We start from the raw sequence: 23,157 nt of genomic DNA, 5'->3' as shown, positions 1-23,157 counted from the left end.
TGTGTCTAGCAAGCCCTCAGTTTTTAATGCTGATATTATGGCTACTGTGTAACTGCCAGTGTGGCAAAGCATCCCGTTAACCTTACACTTGTAAATTGATCTGCTATATGGCTTTGCTGCCTAACAACCACCACAGACCTGTAACCAAAAATGACTGTTAGTTGAACCTAGCTATTCGCTTGTCCTCTTGAAATGCACAGATCTGTTTTAGGCTTGATTGGACTCCTTCTCTGCCAGGGTTGTTGTGGAGCCAGGGAGGTGGTGACTTTCATATTTAATTCAGTCCTGAGCACCTGGTGTGTTCATTTGGGGAAACATGTAGGAGAACTGCCTGTTCCAGCATAGAACAGGTGGGTCCTAAAATTCTGTGTTTCAAAATTTTATGGATTATGTGCCTTCCTTGCTTCAAACTATTTCAAAATGCTTGGAATGTAGGAACCTTTTAAAAAGTGCTTTGTTGCAAAACTTTTTCTTTTTGCACCTCCATTTTGGCATATTGGTCTGATTTTGATGATTAGGTCATGACTAGAAATAGTTACTTTTCAGTAAAGGCAATTTTAAATGTTTCCTCCTTTTAAAACATTTAAATCTCAGAACAACCAAAAAATATTCATCTGAAACAGCAGCAGCTGTCTCTCATCTCATACACTATTCCTATTTCTTCTGTGTCTTCCTGATGCTTTACCTTAGCATATCCTCACCAAGCAAAGGAAAATCCAGCCCTGGGAGTGAGATCCTGACACAGTGACCTCGTTCTGAGCCTTACCTTCTTTGTCAGTGGTAGCAGAAGCTGAAGCAGCTCTGCTGGCCCTCGGCACTTGGAGCAGTTTGACATTTTCTGTCTGGCATGGTTTCAGGGCTCACTTTGTTTTAAGCCCATATGGTGAATGGGATAATGAAAAATAAGCTCACAAGAACTTGTCCACTGCTTCTAATTTTTTTGATTAATAGTTCACAGAAGCACAACTTTGATCTAGTGTACAGCAGAGCTGCTTGTTACATTTAGGTCCGCAGCGTTCTTCAGGACTGACAAAAGAGAGTAAATCTTTCTTTTTGATTAATAGACCTAAAATTGGTAAGTGTCATGATAAATAGTGAATAGTTAAAGAAAATACTGCTCTGTGTAAGTATCTGTATGTCAACATATGTCTGGGCATTTATGTTTCTGTGTATAGGGGGAGTTGTGCATTACATCAAGAAGATATGTTAGGGGTGATTTTTTTTATCTTGACTAGAGGGTTAAAGCTTTAACTTGCTTTTGCTAATGCATGTAAATAGCTTTCTTGTCCACTTAATGAGAAGGCTGGCTTGTTATCCTGTACAATGCAGCTGGGCACTGTTCCAGAAGCATAGGCACCTCATTTCAAAGACAAAGAAGCCAGCGCAGACACAGGGAGAAACCTGGAACATTGCGCTGTGGATTTTTTCAGAGCGATGACTCATTTCAGTTCACAAAGGATTCTGGGCAGGGTAGTGAGAAGTCAGGTTGGCTGATCCATTCCTATGACTTCACTTTGCAGAGAGCCAGGGAGAAGAGGAGTGACACTGCAGAATCCTGAGGCACTGCAGTGGAGAGGTGCTTTGCAAAGACTGTGAGTGCCTTCGGAACAGGGGGTGGTATTAGAACGTGATTTCAGCCATTCCATGAAAACAGGGCAAAGAGAAAGAGATGTTTTCAAAACACTATGTGGGAGTTATATTTGTAGTCCCTTTTAGATTCTTCTCCACCTCCTCTGTAATTTCTTAACCATTTATTTCTCATGCTTATGTGAGAATTGCGTGAAATAATGTTCCTTTCAGTGGACCTGCTTAGATAACTGCATTTTTTTCTTAAGTATACCCCTATTTCCTGCTTTAAGAGGTGGGTGTTTAGCATATTAATGCCTAAAAGCATGCTTTGTTTTTCTTCTTTCAGGTCCTGTGGCACTGACCTATGCTGCATTCAGCCAGCTTCCACAGTGATATAAGGCCCCAATATGCACATTGTTTTTACATCACAGCTTCTCTGGATACTGTACTGGAGCATGGAACCAGACCATAGGGGTTCAGGTAAGTCCCCCTTTTTTAACATATTGTGTGCCAGGAATATAGACATGAACATTTATTTAAAAATGCATTTGAAAAATATTGTTTGGGGAAACACATTCTAAAGCACACAATATATTAAAAAAAACACAGTCCCACCCCTGCACCTCCTTCCCAGGACAAGCAACGCTACAGAAATCTCCTCAACTGAATCCTCTGGGAAAGTTCCGTGCTCCAGCAGAAACTTTTTATGATCATTGTTGTAACACGTGCTGGGATATCACTTTGGATCAGGAGGCAGCTGGCCACAGGACATGAACAAAGAAAAGGAAAATTAAATCACAGGAAATACACAGGATGAATACATGTAAGACAAATCTGCTGACTGTGGGTAATTTAGCACCTGTTTCTGAAAGTTAGTGCCACGCAGTGAACCTGGAGATCATGATTTTACCTGAGTCTGAATGATTAAAAAGATCAATTTGCACAGTTGAAGTTGGTAACTAGTAAGGAATTAGAATTCTGTTTAGGTTTGTTATATTGGTTATACTAAGTTTGACATGTTTTCTTCAGGCTGTGTAGATTTGGGGTGCTCACATTCTTGGAACTGTTCATTATTTATTTTGGTGGGTGTGCAGTTCAGATATGCAGAAGGAGCTTGCTGGTTAGTAAATGAATGTGTTACTGCATTTGTTGAGCCTTTGTTTAAGCTGCTCTTAAATAGGAATAAATGGAAAAATCTTTAATGTATTTTTTTATTGTTGTTACCAGTCCTCTAATATGTGTAGCTGGCCAGTAAACACAACCTGCAGCTTTTTTCATAAAATACTCCAGGAAATGTAGCTTAAAAGGAGGATTGGGGCTATGTTTGGAAACAGCACAAGCAACATTACTTCTAATTTTCTTTGTTTCTGATTTTATGAGTGAAATGTGATCTTTTCTGTGTAAGCATGCTAGTGCAGATTCAAGGTATTTCATAGTAGTATGGTCAATACCAGAGAAATCTGCATATTCTTTTTTTCTCCTTTTGTTCAATCAAATGGGAACACCAAACTTAAAATCATATATCCTTGTTGTGAATTCACATTAGAATAAGTTTGCTACATCTATGTAAGTATTCTTTAATTAGCATAATTCAGTCAAGTTGGGGTTTGGGGCAAACAGGGGGTAATTGTGCAGCCCAGGCCAGACATATAACTACTTCAGCATCTGTTGCTTCATTAATTAAGTCAATCTGAAAGTGTACTTTTTCTAGAAGAGACTTTTTGCTTTCAGTATATTGGGAAAAAATTATAATATTCTAGGCCCTCCTTTGCCCATTAACAATAGTTTTGTTTGAAAATGACCTTTCTGTAATTCCTCCCAGGGTGAAATCATAGGCAAGTGTTGATCAGAACAGGATGTTGGCAAGAAAATTTTTGTAGGGAATTTCTCTTGCAACCACCACTACAATCATGAGATGCCATGAAGTTACTATGCTCCGGCTCAATGTTTTCTGATTAATAATGTCATTCTGTAAGCAACAAAAGTAGTGAAGTCAGATTTCCCTTGACAGGTGCTTTTTTGACTGGATTCTGTCCCATCTAGTGAGAGGTTGCTATGCCTGAAGCTCTGTATAGATGTAAAGTGTAGCAAACAGTTGTTTTAGAATCACTACTCTTGTCTAGTGAGGCTCAATCTCCCTGACACAGACTGTGATTGTGCAAGTCTCATTTTCTGTGGAAACCAGGCTAAAAATTATGTTTAACGGTTGTCTTGAGTTGTAACAAACAAAAGATTAAAAAGATGTTGAGAGTCTGAAGAAGTGAAACTGGGCTTTGGCTTCCTGTACTTCACAGGATGCAGAGTGTGAATCAGGGGTCTTCTCTCTGTTTCAGAGAAATAGGGTGTATAAATTGTAATATACTATGATTTTGCACTGTAATTTCTTTAATTCATTCGCAATGGTTCTACTGAATTGGTTCCATTTGTAAGTCAAGAGGTGAAATTTCAAGTAATCTTTATGCAAACTTCATGAGACAAAGAGTTTGACTTCCAAGTCACTTCTTTCCAGCAGTAAAATTAGTAATAAAAATTCTGTCATCAGTATGTAGTTGATAGTTTAATTGCTGATATGTAGTACAGAATGTAGTCTGCCTCATTTTCTCACAAAATGTTGTTACCCAGACTTGCAGAGGACAGACACACTTGATACACTGGCACAGGAAAAGTTCTGGCTGGTATGGTTCAGGATGTGGGAATTTTTATTCCCAGCCGTGTTAGACCGTCAATTTCTCATCTGTATGTTAAGGATAGTTATGGTTCCGAGTTTTTCAGAGTATTTGAAAACCATTGAAGAAAAGTGCTATGTAAAAGCTAAGTGTTTATTTTATGGGCTACATAATCTTTTGTTCTAAGTAATAAAAATAATTTTTCCCTCCAGGCTAGTGATACAAATCCCCAAGGCATTAATGAGTACAATTCCTGTTCACTGTTTCTTATGTGCTTAGACATTCTTTAAAATTGAATGTCACTTAATACAAGAAGTCTAAAAAGCTTTTTTTTTTTTTGGTAAATTGTTTAGAGAGGGGTTTGGAAAGACATCGCAGAAACAGAGCTGAAGCTATTATATGTGTGTGTGTATATATATATATATGTAATATTTAAACAAAACATGCAGTCAGCTGGTGAAAACTTCTCTGTGAGCTCCAGTTTTCATTTAATTGGGAACACAAACATATGAAAGTTGAGGCTAGTAATTTGATTTCAAAACAAAGCTGCTTGAGACAAGCATCAGTTAGAGCTAACAGGAGCCATATGCTAGATGTTTTATGTAAGTGATGTGGTCTTCAAAAAAATTAGGAAAAGCATATTTGCTTTTTTTTTTTTTTTTTTCCGAGCAGATCTTTCCTAAAGAAGTTGTAGTAAACCTTCTGTTCAACAGCCTAACAGTACTTATGTGTGTAATTGATGTTAATATATTATATCATCTCATAGATGCAAGATATTTGCTGTTACTGTGCATCAAAGAAGTTTGTTGACTTAAGTATAACCACAGAGTGTATGTGATATTCCAGAGTCACAGGACAGTCAAGATAAAATCTGGCAAATTAGAGCTTCCCTGAGTAAGGGGAGTTTGGCTTTCTGTCACTAGGTCTGCTCAAAATATGTGCTAGCCTTTTTAAACAAGAGCTAGTAACTATCTCCAGCAGACAGTTAGGAACAACTAGCTATGGAGATCGTTCTGTCACAGCAGAGGGGAAACGACAGTTTCCTTGTCATAATGAAGGAGGTCAAAGAACACTCTGTGGAAAAGAATAAGGCTTAACTCACGATATTCCCTAACAAACAAGAAAGGCCCTCACATAAACCAATATTTATTAAACATTTCTATTTCATTTAAAGCCATTTAAATTGCGATTTTATGGGCAATTATAGTAATCTTTGTAGTTAATTAAATGGTTGTCAAGCTCCCAAATATTTGCAAGCAGGATGTGTGTTACCGTGGTACACTAATGTGCTGTGCTAGAAATTGTGTTAACATTAAGGAACCAATACTGAATATTTTGTATTGAGGAGTTATGTGAGGTATAGTTAGTATTTCAGTGGGAGTTCCTTGCTTGTTCCTGGTGACAAGAGTCCTGCAGGCAGAGGTCAAATTCAGTGCAGACTGAATGTTTTCTGCTCACTAACCTAGAAAGCAATTCCATGCTGAAGGCCTGCTTTAAAAGGAAGAATTGTGCAAAGTTACTAAGATCAGGAAAATTTTATTATTTCTTAGCTTGCACTTAGCCAGTTTTAAGTTAAGAAGTCCCGACTGGAAGTGATCTCAGGTGGATCTCTGCAGGCTCTTGGCAGTCAGGGGAGAGGGATGGGCTGCTCCTGGGCATGAGCAGACCAATTTGGTTTCTGGGTTCTTGTTCAAGCATCCCTCTGGGGGCTGCTACAAGCTGCAGAACGAAGCTTCAAGTATAAAACTTCTTGAGTCCCTTTCTCACTTCAGGAAGCTGTACAGTATGTACATTCTTTACATCCTGAGTATCATTCTGGTTAGCTGTGAATGGATCATTCCCATGCAAGGGAAAGAAAGAGGTCTTCCACCCACTTTCCCATCCTGGCACCTGTGTAGGTGGCACTGAGAGTTCATGGCTGGGAACAGGCACAGGGATATTCCTGCCAGGCTGCTTAGGTTTAAGAAATTGCCAGGTCTTTAATGATACAGATAAAACAATTAAGAAGTTACTGCCCTTTACCTGGATGCCCTTAAAGCTGCTCTATCTGAGGCAAAACCAGGACACCAGAGAGCCCATTTCAGTGCCCAATGAGCCTGATAAGATTAAACTTCCACTGTGGCCAATATATGCCAATTTGTCTGACATTGCACTGAACTCAATTCAGTAGCTCTCACAAGGATACCCATGACACATAATCTTTGTGTTAAAGATGGTAATTTCTTAAATTACTTTGCTAAATCTGCATAATTTTTACCTTAATTCTGATTTTTCTTAGACATGAAATTAATCATGAAAGAAACTGATCCCCTGTACAAAGTGTATGGTGACTGGTGATCAAAGTTGGTAAACTTATGTGTCTGTCTGATTACAAAGACCTGTCTGTGAACACGTTTAAACAGATAAAAGAACAGTTTAAGCAGATATAATTATTAGTAAATAGTAGTATAATAACTGCGATGTTCTTGATCCATACTCAAATGATGAGGGAACAAATGGTGTTGCTCCCAAGTCATATGGAAGCATATCTCTCATGTTATTCTGTAAGCTGTGTGTCATCTTCTTTGCCATTGTCTGTAACGCATGTGGCAGGAATATACTTTTAGAAAATACAATTTCAGGTGTATTTGAGTAAAAAATGTCCAGAGAATGTTATATTTTAAGGTCATAATTCCATGGTGAGATAAGAATGAGGAGGATCTTGGGCTTCACTTTGTTGAAGCTGGAAGAATGCTGTCGTCCTGGGAAGGGAATGCAGCATTGATCTGGTCAGGCCTGATTAAGCAAAAGCAGTCAGGATATAGCATAGAATGAATGTGTAGTTTCAAATCATTCTTGTGTCTTGGGTAATGTGTATCACTGTTGTAGAGCAGATTGTAGAGCTTGTGATTGAAAAATATTGCTCATAAGTCTCTCTGAGACAGCTATGCAGTTTACTACTCTCACCAATTTTTTCCCTCCAAAGCACTGAGTATAATGCCAGAGTAAATGCATTTTGATAATCAATTTCATAAGCTGCTGCTCTTGTTTAGTAGACATAATAGGAATATAGAATTAATGGGGCAGATATTAGATCTTCTGAATTAAGAATGAAAATTTGAATTAATTTCTAGTAATTTGATTCATGATTTGATCACAAGGTGTTGCTTTGTGACAGCAGAAATTGGTTGACTTTCCTGACATTTCAAAGCCATTTAGGTAGCTTTTAATCCCTGGCTATTGACTGACCTGTGGCCAGAATAGGATTCATACTTAAGCACCCTTTGTTCTGTCTGTTACTCTTTATCACTCCTTTTCCACTGGCAAGGAAAATATTTTAGCCTGTTGCTTTCCTCTTTTTTGAGATCACTGGGGAGCTGTTACCAGTTCAAGAAGAATTACAGAGCAGAATCAAAGATTTATGTACTTGGCTAAAGCATGTTAAAATGCGCTTGTGTATATGTAGTCATGCTAGTATTATAAAATTGTAATTTCTCCCATAACTTCAAGATCTTTAAATTATTTTTTTTTAAACTACAGGCTAATGAACAGTTTGTAAGACAACATGAGAGAAGTTACAACCAACTTAAATTTCAGGCTGTCCTGAAAACCATTAAAACTTTCTTCCAAAAAAATACGTAATTTGTACAAAGGCATTCGACATGTAGATTGAGGAGAGGTTTATTCAGGTTGTCAGTCTTCTGTATTTTGATGTTTTTGAGCCTATGAAAAGTGTTCTGTGCTTTATCAGCCGAGTTAAAATGTTATTCATTAACTTAGCAACAATTTTTTTGGTCTTTGTTACTATTAATAAAAAATACTATATCAAATGGAAATGGTGGGTAATCTGTACTTTGAAAGGGGAATGGAATTTCCTCTTTTATATCCAGAGAAATATATGCAACTATTTTGTTTGTGCAGTTACCTAGTCTGATGTTAAGCAGGAGGCTTCACAACCATAAGTGCTAATTTATTGGCATTTTTCTGAGTATATTGTACCCTTTGAGAAACTATGTCAGTATAGTGTATATCTCCCATTTCCCAAAGTTCTCTGTGTCTTAAGTTTTGAAATAAGCTGACGGATAGGTCTCCATTGTAAGAGTTTTATCCCCAGCTCAGTACAAAAACTAGAGATCTCTGAATTTTCACCAGCTGTATCACTTCCTCTTTGTCCTATGAGCAGATTTTTAAACAAAGTGCTTCATTGCACATCTTTTGTCTTTTTACAGGTGATGTATCACCCATCAGCATGTCTCCCATCACTCAGTCACAGTTTATTCCACTTGGGGAAATTCTTTGCCTGGCCATCTCAGCAATGAACTCTGCCCGAAAACAAGTCACACAAGAAGCATTAATGGAGCACCTAACCACCTGCTTCCCAGGTAACCGGTCATTAATAAATCATTGGTCAGATGAGCAAGTCTGTAAAAGGGCAGTTAAAGAAGCCCCAGTACCTTCTGCATGGGAAAACTGACTAATCCTGATGTTCTAACCAAAAGTAAAAGGAGACACTAGGGTTCCAATTTTGGAACTTTTTCTTTATTCTTTAATATATAGAGAATTGAGTTCTCTTTGATAAGACCATTCATGTGAAATGAATTTTGCAGGGCAAATTCTTGACTTCATGTAAGTAATAAAAATTACTTGGGGTACTAAATAACAAAGTATTGTCTTGTTTCTTTTTTCAGAGAGTATCAGAATAAGCTTGTTTGTGATTTTTCTCACAAAATAACCTTTTTTATCATCATAGTCAAAGGAGTACAGGGCTTCTTTAGTAGCTATGGAGACCAAAGCATGATGTGTCATAGCCAGACCAAACTCATTTCACCTTGTGGCTTTCAAGCCAGTTGTAGCTTGCCCATAAGAGTTCTGTTGACATCATTCAACCAGTTCAGGTGTCATCGTCCAATCTCCGAAGAGGTAACCTCATGGAGGTCTCTGTAGAGACCTCTCTCCTAAAGACCAGGTTTCCCACACAACTGCATGGCTTCCTTCACCTAGGACAGACTCTCAGTGTGTGGCCTGATGCAAGTAGTAGAGTCCAGTTAAAATGATGTGCCTGCTTCAGGGAGAGGTTATGTTTAAAGTGAAAGGACCATGTCAGCCTGCTTTCCGAGAGTCCTCAGCTCCTTCTTGGACACAGTTCTGGCTTTTGCTTCTGTACCCCCTTGCTTGGAAAACACACAAAAAAAGACATCTCTCTCCACAACTAAACTAAATGTTCTGGAGAGCCATAAATACACTTGCTGTGTTCACAAATGCTGGTGTACTGTTCAGAAGGTATTCTTGTCAGCATTTGATATTTATCAAATGGTAAGTGGAAATTGTCTTGGATTAAAGATACTGTAACATCACAAGACGGGAATCCTATAACAAGAATGTACTCTTGAACATGCTGCTTCTCTTCTGGCCATCTGTATCTGGAGTGGGTGAATCATGCAAAATGCATCTTGTAGAGACATTTTACATTGAAGCACTAAAGTGCAAAGCAGAGGGTTTACTGCTCAAGAGAGCAGAACTTTCTCATTTGTGCTTTGTGTGATCCTGTGCAAGATGTTTACCTATTCTGTGACTGAGTTTACAGTTCTCTAAAGTAGTTGAGAACCTTCTCCATCGTACCTATTCTATAGCTGCAAAAAAGTAGCTAATTAAATATACCTCAGTAGGAAAGCTACTGATGCATCTGTCTCATCTAGGCAGCCTAACCATAGCCATGTTTTGATGTCTGGAATTTTTTTGCTTACATTTTAGAGCAAGAGTTACTTAAAGCCTTGAAATTTACATGTCTTTTGCTATAACTGATACTGAGTTCTGAGAATTTAAAATATAAATCTTAATTGAGAGCTGTGTTTGGAATAAACAATTCTATCTGACATTTAATAATTGCACTTTGAAAAAAATACTGCAAGCATATTTTGTAAATACTGGCTTTCTCTCCCTATTTGTAGTTTTATCAGGCTGATTATGAAAATAGTGGTAAAAATTGTAAGGGTTAGAATGCAAAGAGGGCAAAGCTCATACAATGGTAATTCTTTTAATTCATTTTGATGATTTTTTTCCCCCAAGTTATCATTTTTATGTATGTTATGTACTAGAAGAATTTCATAAATTGCAAGTATTTTTTCAATTATTTTATCAATATTTTTATATAAACATTGTTGCATGGTCGAAATGCTAATTTATTGGTGGCATCCCTTGAATTTCCTGGGAGCATGATTATCAGTTCACTTGGTGTGTTGTGCTATTCTTGTTAGACAGAACCAAACATGAAAAATAATTCAACTGGCTGGATTATTTTGTAGACGTTGCTCAGACAAAGCCTGAGGCAAGTTAGCACATAGTCTCTTGCTGCCTTTTTTTTTTTTCCACTAGCCATTAACATGTGAAATTCTCACATGAGATTAAAAAAAAAAAAAAAAAAAGATAACCTCACTTCCCAAAATGTAGAGAAAATTATTTGAAGGAAAAAAAATGCACCCTTTGTTGCCCAATTTTTTTCTCCTTCTCTAGAGAAATGCCTTTCTCTCCCACCCATGACATATTTAACATAGGAAGTGTCCATGTTCTCTCAGTGCATGAGGATTATCAAAAAATTTTCTCCTTTCCAATAAATAGAACTTCTCATGATGACACTTTTCACTTTTGCCCAAACCCCTATAATAAATCAGCTGTAGCACTTTGAGGTTCTGTGTTCTTTGTGGCTATTGTAAAATACCTGATGTCCTCTCATATTCTGATAGTTTATTTTTCCTAAGTAGGTGCTGATGCTCTGAGGGAGAGAAGAGCATTGCCACTGTAGATGTGTCTGTTATTATCACATAACCTCTCTGTATCTTCTCTTGTAGCAGCACTTGTCTGCCTGTGTTGTTTGTGCTTTAATGAACAGATGCTTCACTGAGTTTCATGGTGAAGATAAATTTCCTAAGACCCCAGATGCTATTCTCAAAAGTGCCTAAGAATAATAAAACCTTTTCCGTAGTGCAGGGTCTTACAGTTGCTGTCTAGCCCTCTAGTTTGCTGAGCCATTGTGCAGGCATAAATCTGGGCCATGGCTCTATCTGAAATAAGGTATGCTAATTATTTATAACATCACATAGCAACCACTCCACATCTTTAACTAGTATTTCATGAGCCAATCAGAGTATTTCTTTTATCCCTTGTTAAGCCTTAGCATCAGCTCAGGAGAAAATCATTTTAGCAGATTTAACACCATTTAAGTACTACTTCAGATGTATTTTTCATGAATTTATTTTATTCAAAAAGCTTGTATTGATAATGCAGATCTTATTTGTTGTTTTCGTTATTTGTCAGATTTTTAAAGAAGCAAGAGAACTGCTCCTGCATGTGCTTCCATTATTCTAACTTAAACAATGAAATGGTTGTACAGCCCTACTTTGTAATTTATTGACCATGGTTTAAATCCCATACATTAAATGTAAATCTTTGAAATCCAGTATAAGGAGCTAAGAATGTAACCCCTGTTCTGTGTTTGGCAATCAGACCCTCTTATTTGTATGAACCTGGAAGAAGACAACATCAAGCCTTAGTCTGTGCTGCCTTTAAAAAGGATATTTGTCTTTTTTTTTTTTGCCTCCCCAATTTTGTCCACATACATGTTTAAATACTTTTAAGACATTCAGAATTTTGGTGTAGAAAATACTTGTGTATTCTCCTAGGTTGCTTTTGAAGCAAGCAGTTTTCTGAAAGCTGGCAAATTCCTCTGACAATCACCTTTATAACTTCACTCTTTAAATATATGAATTATATGTGTAGCACTTAAAAGAAGTGTCTTACATTAACTGAGTTCACTCTAGGTCAGTGTGCTTTGTGAGCAGCAAACAAGACATAATCTTCTGTCTGGAAGCTCAGTGGATGGCATAGTAGACTCTCTTGAGATACAGAAAATGTACATGTCTGATGATTCAGTGTCCAGACAGTTTCTGCTTTTGAATTATTAAACCACTACATAATCTTAAATAACAGCACTGCTGTCATGCAATATTTTATGGGCTAGAATCTGTAAGCCACTGGTTTTTTTTCCCTTGTTCTTATTTAATGGAGGAAGGGAGACCATAAGGAGACCTTTGAATGCAGGGGGGTAGGTCATGTATAGACATTATGTGGGCAGATTGCTTTAAATAGGAAAGTCTTGAGAAAGCCAAGAAATCTATATTCACTCTGGATTCCATTGTTCCTTTTTTAATGTCATTGCTCCTGTTGGCCACAGAGGAAAGCCTAAGCTGAGTTTGGGTCTGTTTCTGTTTTTGTAAGTACCTAAAAGAGCTTGGAATAAAACCCATAGTTACTCTTAGCTGACAGTGCTGAGCTTCCAAGATCTGTATCTGCTGTCATCACTGCTAGCTTAGTGAACCACAGCACGGACTGTATGCTGGGAGTGATAAAAATGATAGGCTTCAACTCCAGAGAGAAGGCTGACACAATTAACTTTACAGCATCATTGACTGCCTGGCATGCTAATTTTTTTTCCCTTGGTGTTTATCTGCACATTCTCCATTCACAGGAGTTACTCAATTAATGTAACTAATGTGCATCCAGTGTTTAAAGACTCACCCAACACATTGTAGCCCTTATGGTTTACTGGGTGAAAAATAAGCATTATTATTATTATTTTTACCATGTATTTGCAGTGGATTTTTGCCTAAATTGCTGTTAAATATCAGTACATCCATTTCAATCTCTTTCCCTAACATTTCTCTAAGCTCCCAGGAGAAATACTTTCATCCCTTTTATTTGTGTTGTGACATTTTTAAAACAGTATGTTAAGAATCTTTTTAGTAAAATAAGGATGAAGAACTAGGTTCTCACAGAGGTAAGTACATGTTGAAGTCTTTACTTGTAAGCTTCTGAAAAGTGCAGTGGATGGGACAGGTTGTTCATGCAGAGGAAGGAAGAGAGGTTGGTTGGCTGCTGCAGAGCCAAGTGCACCTGAGCTGGACCATGGTTGGACCCTGCAAGGGTGTATTCAGCACAGGATGGAGAAACAAATGAGCTTGAGTTTTGCGGTCATCCACGTCTTGTCATGATGCAAGTCATAATGTCAAAGGGGTGGCATTGGCCAAGCAGATACAGCAGCTCCACTGCAGGAATGAAGAGTTAGATGACCACTGGTTATTACAGGGAATGAAACCACTCTTGATGTTCCTGTGTGCTATCAAAAGCTCATGCAGACAACAGCCTGCTTTTCCTCATAATCCAGAAGAAGCTCACATATTGTTTACTTCAGTCCTGAGAGATTCAGAATTCTGGGCTAAGGATAAATAGTCCATTTTTTCTCCCAGCTCTCAGGATTTCATCTTTTCCCACCTGTTGCTGTTTCCGGCATGTTAACTCATTTAGAGGTTCTGAGGGTCTTTGTTACTCTCGCTCAGATTATTACAGAAATTGTGGACACCTGCATAAAAGGAGAGGAAATGCAAGCTCCTGATTCTCCATATTTTTTTTCCTAATTTTCATTCTCATTTATCCTCTCAAATTATATCCTGTATTGACCTCTCACTTCCTGCATCCAAAGTGGCCCCAATATTTCAGCTCTATGGACTGTGCATGGACTATATTAACTCTACCCCAGTCAAAACCAGCACATGTCCCTGTGTATTTCTCCTCAGTGCTTTCTGTGTTGTAACCGCTTTCACTCATGTCCATGTTGTTCCTAACCCTTTGCTGTTTCCATTTTAAGATTTTAGGAATGGATATGAGTAGTATGGTCTTGTCACTAAGTTGAAACAACACTCAAAGTCAGACATAAGAATATGTTGCCTCCAACCCAGTTGCAAGAAATAGGATGAGTTAAGGAATTAGTACAAATTCTCTTTTTCTTGTTGCTTTTAATGGGTGTTGCTGTCACAAGGACATCAGTGAGCTTGCAGGCTTTGACATGTTGGAGGAGAGTTGGTGACCAGACGCTGTGTGCTCCTGGAGATACTGTGTTTGTGGCAGGTATCCCAGCTGAGATTTCTCCATGAAGTGTTTTTGTAAAAAGCATATGCTTCACTGAAATGTTTTTGCATGCATTGAAATTCTATTCTTCAAGACTGAGTTTGACTTGACAAGGTCCTGTCCAACCTCATCTACATTGGCCAGGATTTGAGTGCTGACCAGATGAATTAATGAGTTATCTTCCAACTTAAGTTTCTCTCTGATTCTTCTTTTTTTTAAAATTACTTCTGTTTAAAACTAAGACCCAGAATAAATAGTATTAACTTTTTCTGTTTAAAATAGATCATCCCAGCTTTTGCAATAAAAGTCTCTAGTTCTAAAAATGTAAACCAGACTAGTACTCAGAATTAAAACATATTTTAGTGAAACAAAATGTATTGATTGAAGATAGCTTTTTCCACTGATAACATGGAAGTATTTTAATTTTTTATTCAGCATAAACAGACTTTTAAAAACTAATTTGTGAACTAAAGTTGTTTTTCCTTAGCTCTAGACGGAACTTACTTCTATACACAATATGCCAACTTAGTGTTTTATCAATAAAGTACTGAAGACTTGGTCAAGCACCACTGAATCCAGCAAGTGCACTGGTAATGGGAAGGATCTGGCTCACAATGCCAAGTCTACCATATGCCATTGATGCAGGGTAGTCATACTTGTCCCTCTCTCAGTATGCCATGCATGCACTTAGTGTCCTTTACATCTCACCTAAAGGACAAGGAACTCTGAGAAGCAAATTTTTGTGAGCAAAATCTGTAACTTCCAGCCTAATGGAAAAAACTTTCTGGGTAAGATGAACTGTATCATTCAGGATGTCTCTGTTTAGGAGCAGCTAATGTAGTGGAAACATATTTTAATGGGAGAGCAATTCAGTTAAACCAGGTTTGTGATAAAGGGACAGTTTGAGGACCTGCTTTTTTTTTTGCTTTTTTTTTTTCTGTGTAGTATTCTGTTGGAAAAACTGCTTAGGCATCCAAAGTAACAAATAACTACTGCTTTATATGTGACAAGGTGTTATAAGAATAGTTCTGGTGAATTTGGATGTAAATACTTCATTGGAAGAAGAATAAAAGTAGAATATTTCCCCTGACACTCTGATTTTCAGTGATTCCATCGTGTAGCTTAAGGTCACCTGCGCATTGGAAGTGACTCAAAATTCTCTTGGTTTTTTTTTTAGCACTTTATTAATGGCCTTCTCTTTAATTAATAATTGATATGTCTGAAGTATAGGAGATAAGTGGAGAAATAAACAGAGAAGAGAATGCCTAACAAAATGCTTTACTGTAGTTGTTTGTTCAGCATATTCCAGCTTGCATATTGGAAAAACTAGCTTTTTGTTGGGGAGGGGGGAAACCTTAGAGTCCTACACAGTTTTATGCACTTCCTGATATGTGTTTACTGTTATTTCTAGGCGTTCCAACACCCAGTCCAGAAATCCTTCGACATACTTTGAATATGCTTGTACGGGAGAGGAAAATATACCCAACTCCGGATGGTTATTTCATTGTAACCCCACAGACTTACTTTATAACACCATCTCTCATAAGAACTAACAGTAAATGGTACCATTTGGATGAGAGGATACCTGACAGATCTCAATGTACCTCTCCACAACAAGGAACTATAACTCCCTCCACCTCGGGTTGTGTCAGGGACCGAACACTACCCAAAAACCACTGCGACTCCTGCCATTGTTGCAGAGAAGACATGCACAGCATGCATGCATCTACCCTACAGAGGAAATCAGCAAAAGACTGTAAAGACTCATACTGTCCTCCTTCATTATGTCAGGTCCCACCTACTGAGAAAAGTAAAAGTACTGTCAATTTTTCATATAAATCAGAGACACTCACAAAGCCTAAGGATGTAGAAAAGCAGTCTAAGAAATTTGGACTCAAATTATTCCGATTAAGTTTTAAGAAGGATAAGACCAAACAGTTGGCAAATTTCTCTGCCCAGTTTCCTCCAGAGGAGTGGCCGCTAAGGGACGAGGACACCCCTACCACTATACCTAGAGAGGTAGAAATGGAGATTATTAGGCGCATTAATCCAGACTTGACTGTGGAAAATGTCATGAGACACACTGCACTAATGAAGAAACTTGAAGAAGAAAAAGCTCAACGAAGCAAAGCAGGGTCTTCAGCTCACCACAGTGGACGAAGTAAAAAGAGTAGGAATCACAGAAAATCTCATGGGAAATCGAGGTCGCACAGCAAGACCCGGGTATCCAAAGGAGACCCATCAGATGGTTCTCATTTGGATATACCTGCTGAAAGGGAGTATGAGTTCTATGATCCCTTGACTCGATCCCCACGGGAAGGTTGTTTTATAATAGAACACAAGGGAGATAATTATATAATGCACAGCAATCCTAACATGATTGAATCTCACTTTCCCATGACACCAGAGTGGGATGTGTCTGGTGAACTGGCCAAAAGAAGAACTGAAATGCCTTTCCCTGAACCTTCCAGGGGAAGCTCCCATTCCAAGGTCCATCGGAGCCACAGCCATACACAGGATAGAAGATCAAGGAATGAGCGGTCCAGTAAAGCTAAAGAAAGGTCTAGATCCATGGATAACTCCAAGGGACCTCTGGGCTCAGCTACTTTAGGCACACCTGAAGATATGGGTGAAGGTTGTAGCCCAGATGACCAAACAACTAGCCAAACCTACATTGATGATAGTACCTTAAGGCCATCTCAGTCGCTCAGTCATCAAAGGGCTCTGATTTCATCTGCAAGCTACAAAGAGACTTGCATTCCTGAAATAGCCGGTGGCAGTGTAGAGACCCCCAGTTCTTGTAGCCTATTGGAACAAGGCAAGCCTACAGACAATTTGCCATCATATAGTGAGCTCAACTCCTGCACAACAAAATCTGCAGTTGATGACTATTTTCAGTGCAACACATCCAGTGAGACTGTGCTTACTGCTCCATCACCACTGGGAAAGAATAAAGAGGATCATGATACACTAACAGGGACAGATGGGCTAAAAAAAATGGCTCCCACAGAAAGACAGTCTCAACATATTGCTAGGGAGCCTGGAGTGCACAAGGAGGAGTCCCCAAAGGGCCCGAGCAGTGGTTCAGTGATCGCTGGCCAAACTCCAGAGGTGATAGCTAACGGGCGGCTGGTTCAACACCATAGCACTGAGTCAAGCAGCCTTGATAAAAGGAAAGAAATATTCAGCAAGGATACACTCTTTAAGCCTCTGCACAACACTCTTTCTGTGAATAGTTATCATAAGTCTAACACACCTCTGCTAAAGCCCCATCAAAAAACCCCCTCTGACACATTGCCTGTCAGATGTGAGAAACTTGAACAAGCGATGGTAACCTCAGTCACACAAGTCATGCCTGTTTCTCAGAGACAGCAAGAGACAACCGGGAACCAGGAGGCCTCTTTTGACTACTACAACGTATCTGATGATGATGACTCAGAGGAAGGAACCAACAAAAATGCCGAGGAAGAAAAAAACAGGGATGATGTTGGTACGATGCAATGGCTCCTAGAGAGAGAAAAGGAAAGGGATCTACAGCGAAAGTTTGAGAAAAATCTTACTCTTCTCACCCCGAAGGAAACAGAAAATAGCAACAACCAGAGAGCCACCCACTCAGCCCGCCTGGACAGCATGGACAGCAGCAGCATTACTGTGGACAGCGGGTTCAACTCTCCACGGTAGGATTGTCACATTCATTGCAGCTTTACAGACTAGGAAGTTCCATTTATGGTTTTATGGGTGTATGATATTGGTGACAGAATGTAGGGCTGTATTAAAAAAAGGCACACATTTTCAGACTGTTTTTTCTACAGCCCTGGAATCCTCTATTCAGATGTGTGAATTTCCCACCATACAGTAAGAAACCAGTGACCATTTGCGGCATTGACTCTGTGTTAGTTCATTTTCTGTTTGCTGAAAGCCTCCCTGTATCCTTTTTTTTCTGTATTAAATTTGTATTTGCTTTAGAATAAAAGGGATGAGCTCTTGCATACTCTTCCCTTTCCCTCTAAGATACCATCAACCAGACTAATGGAAAGACTAGGCATGACCAGGTGGCATAACCTTTGGCTCAGACAAAAAGGAAAACAAATTATACTGGTTTGTGTTCGGGCTTCCCTGTTTGTTTTCTTCAGAAATTTTTAAAGTGTATCTAGTCACCATTTCAAACTGGTGAGACTAGAGTAGCCACTGCCCATACAAGTTAAAAGTGCTCAGGATGTTTGAACTTCAGGTGTGACTTAACACTGCTGAGAGAGAGGTGCCTTGTCTAAGATACTTGGGAAAAGAGTCCAGATGTTGATGTGTGGTGGTGCTGGTTAGTAATTACTATTTCAGGGATATCAGGAATCATGGAAGCCTCAATGTGCTAGAAGTCTTTAAAGTGTAGGGAGGAGAGAGTTGTTGGTGCATTCCCTGCCCTGGAGAATTCACAAGTTCATTTCCAGGTTAAGAATCTTTTACACCAGCCTTCTTCCTTGTCTGTTTGACCTTTGGCAGTCCTAGGTCCTTGATGGAATGGAGCATGACCAGTTTTGTTTGGCCTGCATAGGAACTCATCAGACTTCAGAATAATAACTCTTAAGAACACAGAAATAATTTACAGTAGTAGTTTTCTTAGAGTGGCCTACTTAAGCTTAAATTATTTATTGCCTGTATTTAAAAATAAAACCTCCAAGACTGATTTTTGTATTATGTGAAAAAAATGGGTTTTTTTGGTTTTTTCTGTCACTGTTTTATTTTCCCTTGTAAATGGTGTTCTTGTTCCTCAGAAGTATATATATATATTTTTTACATCTATAGCAAAGGCTCTCAGAAAGGCATGTGAAGGATTTCCTTTTTCTACACAGGACTATTCATTTCCAGTTGAAAATTTCATTTTCAGTTGAAGTCTTGTCACTCTGGACGAAATTCCTTTGGATTTGATGTTTACTCCCACTTATGTTAATGACATGACAGAAATTAGTGAGCCTGATGCAGCTTGCAGTGATGTATCGAACTAGAGCAGGCTTCTAGAGAATGTATATTTTTTCTGAGTAGAAAACCTGAAAAATAATTTGAGTAAATCATGCCACTAACACTGAGTCCACTCTAAAAAAGAAGCTTGAGAAGGCTTTCTGTTACTGATTGTTCTGCAGATGCCTGACATAGAACTGTTGTATTAAACTGTTTGCACTTTTTTTTTTAAATGTGATCTCTTCCAGTAGTTGAAGTGCTATACTTGGAGTCAGTTTTTGTAGGGGAGCATGTTGTGGTGTTTGCTTCTTGCTCAGTCTGTCTCACTCAGCACAGCATGAGAGCCACCTCCGGGATAAGATATCAACTGGATTAAAAATCAGTTCTTAGACTACTCTTTTGTATGCTAGCTGAATATCAAGCTTGTGTTTCTGATTAATGCAATGATAGACATTTTCTTCCCTAATTATTTACACAAAAGCTGAAATTTCTGTTTTATGTTAAACTTAGCTAGCAAGAGAATAGGATGTATTGAGCATACTGGATTTAGTGATGTTATACCACTTTGTTTAAATCAAAAAGGAAACAGATGAGCAACTTTGGCTAAAAAGTACCATGTTATTATTATCCTGCCTTATAATAAAAAATGTACTCCACAGCCCTTTTCCAGGAAATACAAAATAGCCATCCAGCATCTATCTGGTAAGATTCAGCTAGGTGTGACAGTGTCTTTTAGCAGATGCCATGGGAAGAATATAAGAACAGATCATGCATATGGTAATGTTCCTCAGGTATATTCTTCTGACCTCCACTGATGATGTAACTCTGCTTCCTGAGGTGGGGTGGTATCTTTCCATTCAAACTGAAGTATGCAATGTTGTTAGGGGAATCAAATTACCAATTTCACACTATAAAAAAGTAAAATATGTTTTTAAAGTCTGATAAATTGAAAAAAGGACAGTAAAAAAATTCAGAAAGAAATGGCTGAAGTTAAAGAGATTTGCAATGGTCATTTGACTTCCAAAGTATTTGTGTGCAAAATGTGTGACCATATTAATCACCATTGGGAAAAAAAGCCTCAATATTTCATGCATTGCTTTTATGCAAGTCATATATAGTAAATACTAGCTGTCAAGATTAATTTTATTCCTTTATTTTTAGGGCTTTTATAATACTGTTGCTCCTTTGTTACCTAAAGAAAGCTATTTTTGGCATTACTCTGCATGCAAAATTTTCAATGCAATTTTTGTGTATACATGTTGTAATGATCAGTTTGTAATACCAAAGTTGAGCATGTCTGAAGATCTGGAATTGGTGGTCCCATAAAGAATAATGCAGCACTAAATCATCTCTGAAAACTAAGATCTATTTTCATTAAAAAGCAGAGGGAGAGGAGTTAAAAAATAAGCAAGACAAGTGCACCATACATCATTGCAGCTCACAGGAATCATTTACTATGTGTGTCACCCATCATAGCTCTTTGGAGCTATGGAAAATAAAACAGTCATTGGCAGAAGAATATCAGTACCATCCATTTTGACCAGTTTAAAAGATCTATGAGAGTTTTCCTAAAAGGCTCATTGATTTTCCAGACTCAGTCAGTTTAAGATTATTTAAATCTGCCCTGTGACTAGGAAAAGTTTTTTTCCTTCCCCTATGCCATGCATCGACACATTTCCCCCCTGCCACATCTAAAGCTGTGCATCCCTACTCTTTCCTTGATGATAGCACTAATCTTTTTTTTTTTTTTTAGGGCTAGTATTTAACTGAGAGTGGTCCCTGATCTGTCTGGCTGCCTGCAAGGCTTAGTCAGGGAAGCAACAGAAACATGTGGCAGGGTCAAACCCACACAAGGCAGGCAAGAGCTACCCCTTTCAGTAGCAGGTAAATTTAGGTTGACTTTAAACTGACTGAAACTTTTGTCATTAGTATCCTTGTTTTTAGTGCTTATTTGATAACTGGATTCAGTCCTCTAGATGTATTCTGTAAACATCTCCATAGCAATTTTACAAAGTAGGGGTACAGGTGAAGGATACCTGACGAGGGGGCCACATGGATATTTGAAAACAAATCTGTTCCTGTACAGGCACACATTATTTAGAGATGAAAAATGATTTAATAGTGTAAAGACAAAAAAAAACAGCAGTACTGGTAAAAGTAGCCTTAGCATGTCATGGCTGAGCTTTTTAAAAGCTGTAGACTAAAATACAAGCTGCTCTGCATTCATAGTTAGATGTATCATTAAAAGGCTTAATCTTTAAAAGTGTTTAGTGTCCTGTCACTCTTGTGGTTAAATTAGATGCTAGAACTAAAGGAACATTGTCCATTTTTTGAATGAAATGGCAGCACTAGTTGTTATCCAGGGCAAGATCACAGGCCAGCCAGTTAAGATTTCTTATTGTCTTGGTAAGTTGCAATCATCTCAGCTGCAAAGCAAAACTGAAGTGTTGCACTTAGAGGCATCGAGGATTTAATGTAAAGTAAAACTTTTATTTAATATTTTGTGTACAAAAACACAGGTAGAAGAGGAGACAGTGGAGTATGCTGTTATATGATTGCTGTCCTAGCTCTGCCTAGTCACTGAGTTGATTTTATGAAGCTAGTTTTGTGCAAAACTGCACCAGTCAGGAAAACTAGCACATTCCAAGTGCAAGATGGAAGCTATTTCCTTGAGTGAAAAATCCAGATGCTTGATACTGGTTCAGCTTACAGTTTGTGTGACAGTCTCAGCTGTGCTTAGTGCAATACCTGTGTTAAGGTATGATGACTGCTGAGCGCCTCTGGGACACATTTTGGAGGAACATATGTGTACTGTCAAAATGAAATGATTCATTGACGTGACATTACATACAAACACAGGAAACCTATTATAAAACACTCTGTTCTCCTTTCCTGTCTGGTCAATAGATATATAGGCATGTCATATATGAGTGTGTATATATATTTCTTTTCCATTCCAGTACTCGTGAGAGCCTGGCATCCAACACTTCAAGTATTGTTGAAAGCAACAGACGTCAGAACCCTGCTCTGAGCCCTGCACATGGTGGCGCAGGACCAACGTTCAACTTCCGAGCCACTGCAGACCCACCCACGAGTGAAGCTGAGAAACTGCAGAAACCTGGTAACTGCCTGCAAGCTTCTGTCACTAGTGTCTGATAGTCAGCCTGCCTCAGATCGTCTGTCTCATCCTATACAGCAAAGTTTACGACACTGGGACTGATGTTTACATCTTTGGGGAAAATAAAACAAGCATCTCAACCACAGTTTTAGTGTTCACTTAAACTGTGCTGCTATGTAGACTAGGGGCAACAAAGAAGTATTTATTTCAAGGTATTGCTTTTCACATTTGAGGCTCTGTAGCAACAGAATAGCAGTAGGGATAATATGTACACTTTTTGCTTCACTTAATTGTAACTGAGCACATATATGAAAGTCTAGACACTGTAAGTGTAATCTGCATTTTCAATGTCCATGCAGTTGCCAACTTCATTTAAAAAAATGCCACAGATGTGTGATGCCCCTGGTCAGAGGCTAAACTCTGCTGCAGAGTTCATCATTTTTTTCTTCGAAAACTGAGCCACTGCTGAAAGTAACCAGCCAGGATCACCATGAGGAAAAACAATGCCAAACATGACAAGTCATGACCTCAGCTCTATATGTGAATTAATACTAATCAGTCATTTTCACTGTGCATTTTTGTGACACAATTTTGCAAATACCTGGTTAAGCAAGTAAAAGGAGGTTTGAGGATTGTTTTGATTTGCTTTTTTTTCCAGATATGGAGGGTGGGAAGGGAGGTGACTCCTCCATTTGTTTCAAAAATATGAGAGGTGTTTACTTAATGAGACTTGCTACTTGACCTTCCATAGTCACTGGTGAGGAGGTGGGCCTTTGCATAGAGTGGGGAGTGGGGAGGGAAGGGAAAGATGTTAACTGTCATGGAGCCACAATTTGTGGAGTGACACAAAATATATTAAATGTATTCAATATAATTCACTTATTTTAAAATAAGATAATTAATTCTCGTGTCACT

The 23,157-nt window shown here is 38.4% G+C and overlaps 1 protein-coding gene across 19 annotated transcripts in view; it reads left to right on the top strand.

The window, feature by feature from the left end:
* Positions 1–22,387, top strand: part of STOX2 (storkhead box 2) — a 136,703-nt gene extending 114,316 nt beyond the window's left edge. For 7 of the 19 annotated variants that reach the window (XM_086891621.1, XM_086891625.1, XM_086891622.1 and 4 more), the window contains 3 exons: positions 8,444–8,596; positions 15,583–17,848; positions 22,085–22,387. In XM_086891621.1, coding sequence (XP_086747747.1) covers positions 8,444–8,596; positions 15,583–17,848; positions 22,085–22,280 — 2,615 coding nt within the window. In that variant the 3' untranslated portion in view covers positions 22,281–22,387. Of the gene's footprint in view, positions 1–1,520; positions 1,593–1,915; positions 2,393–8,443; positions 8,597–14,082; positions 14,172–15,582; positions 17,849–20,877; positions 21,009–22,084 lie in introns of all 19 variants that reach the window. The other 12 variants (XR_015287594.1, XR_015287599.1, XR_015287600.1 and 9 more) reach the window with 9 other exon arrangements.
* The last annotated feature ends 770 nt before the right edge of the window (positions 22,388–23,157 follow it).

The sequence above is a fragment of the Cyanistes caeruleus genome, chromosome 5 (assembly GCF_971803275.1).
Source record: "Cyanistes caeruleus chromosome 5, bCyaCae1.hap1.1, whole genome shotgun sequence".
Taxonomy (NCBI): Eukaryota; Metazoa; Chordata; class Aves; order Passeriformes; family Paridae; genus Cyanistes; species Cyanistes caeruleus.
Note: the sequence above shows the minus strand (reverse complement) of the source record. Positions and strands in the feature narration are given on the sequence as shown.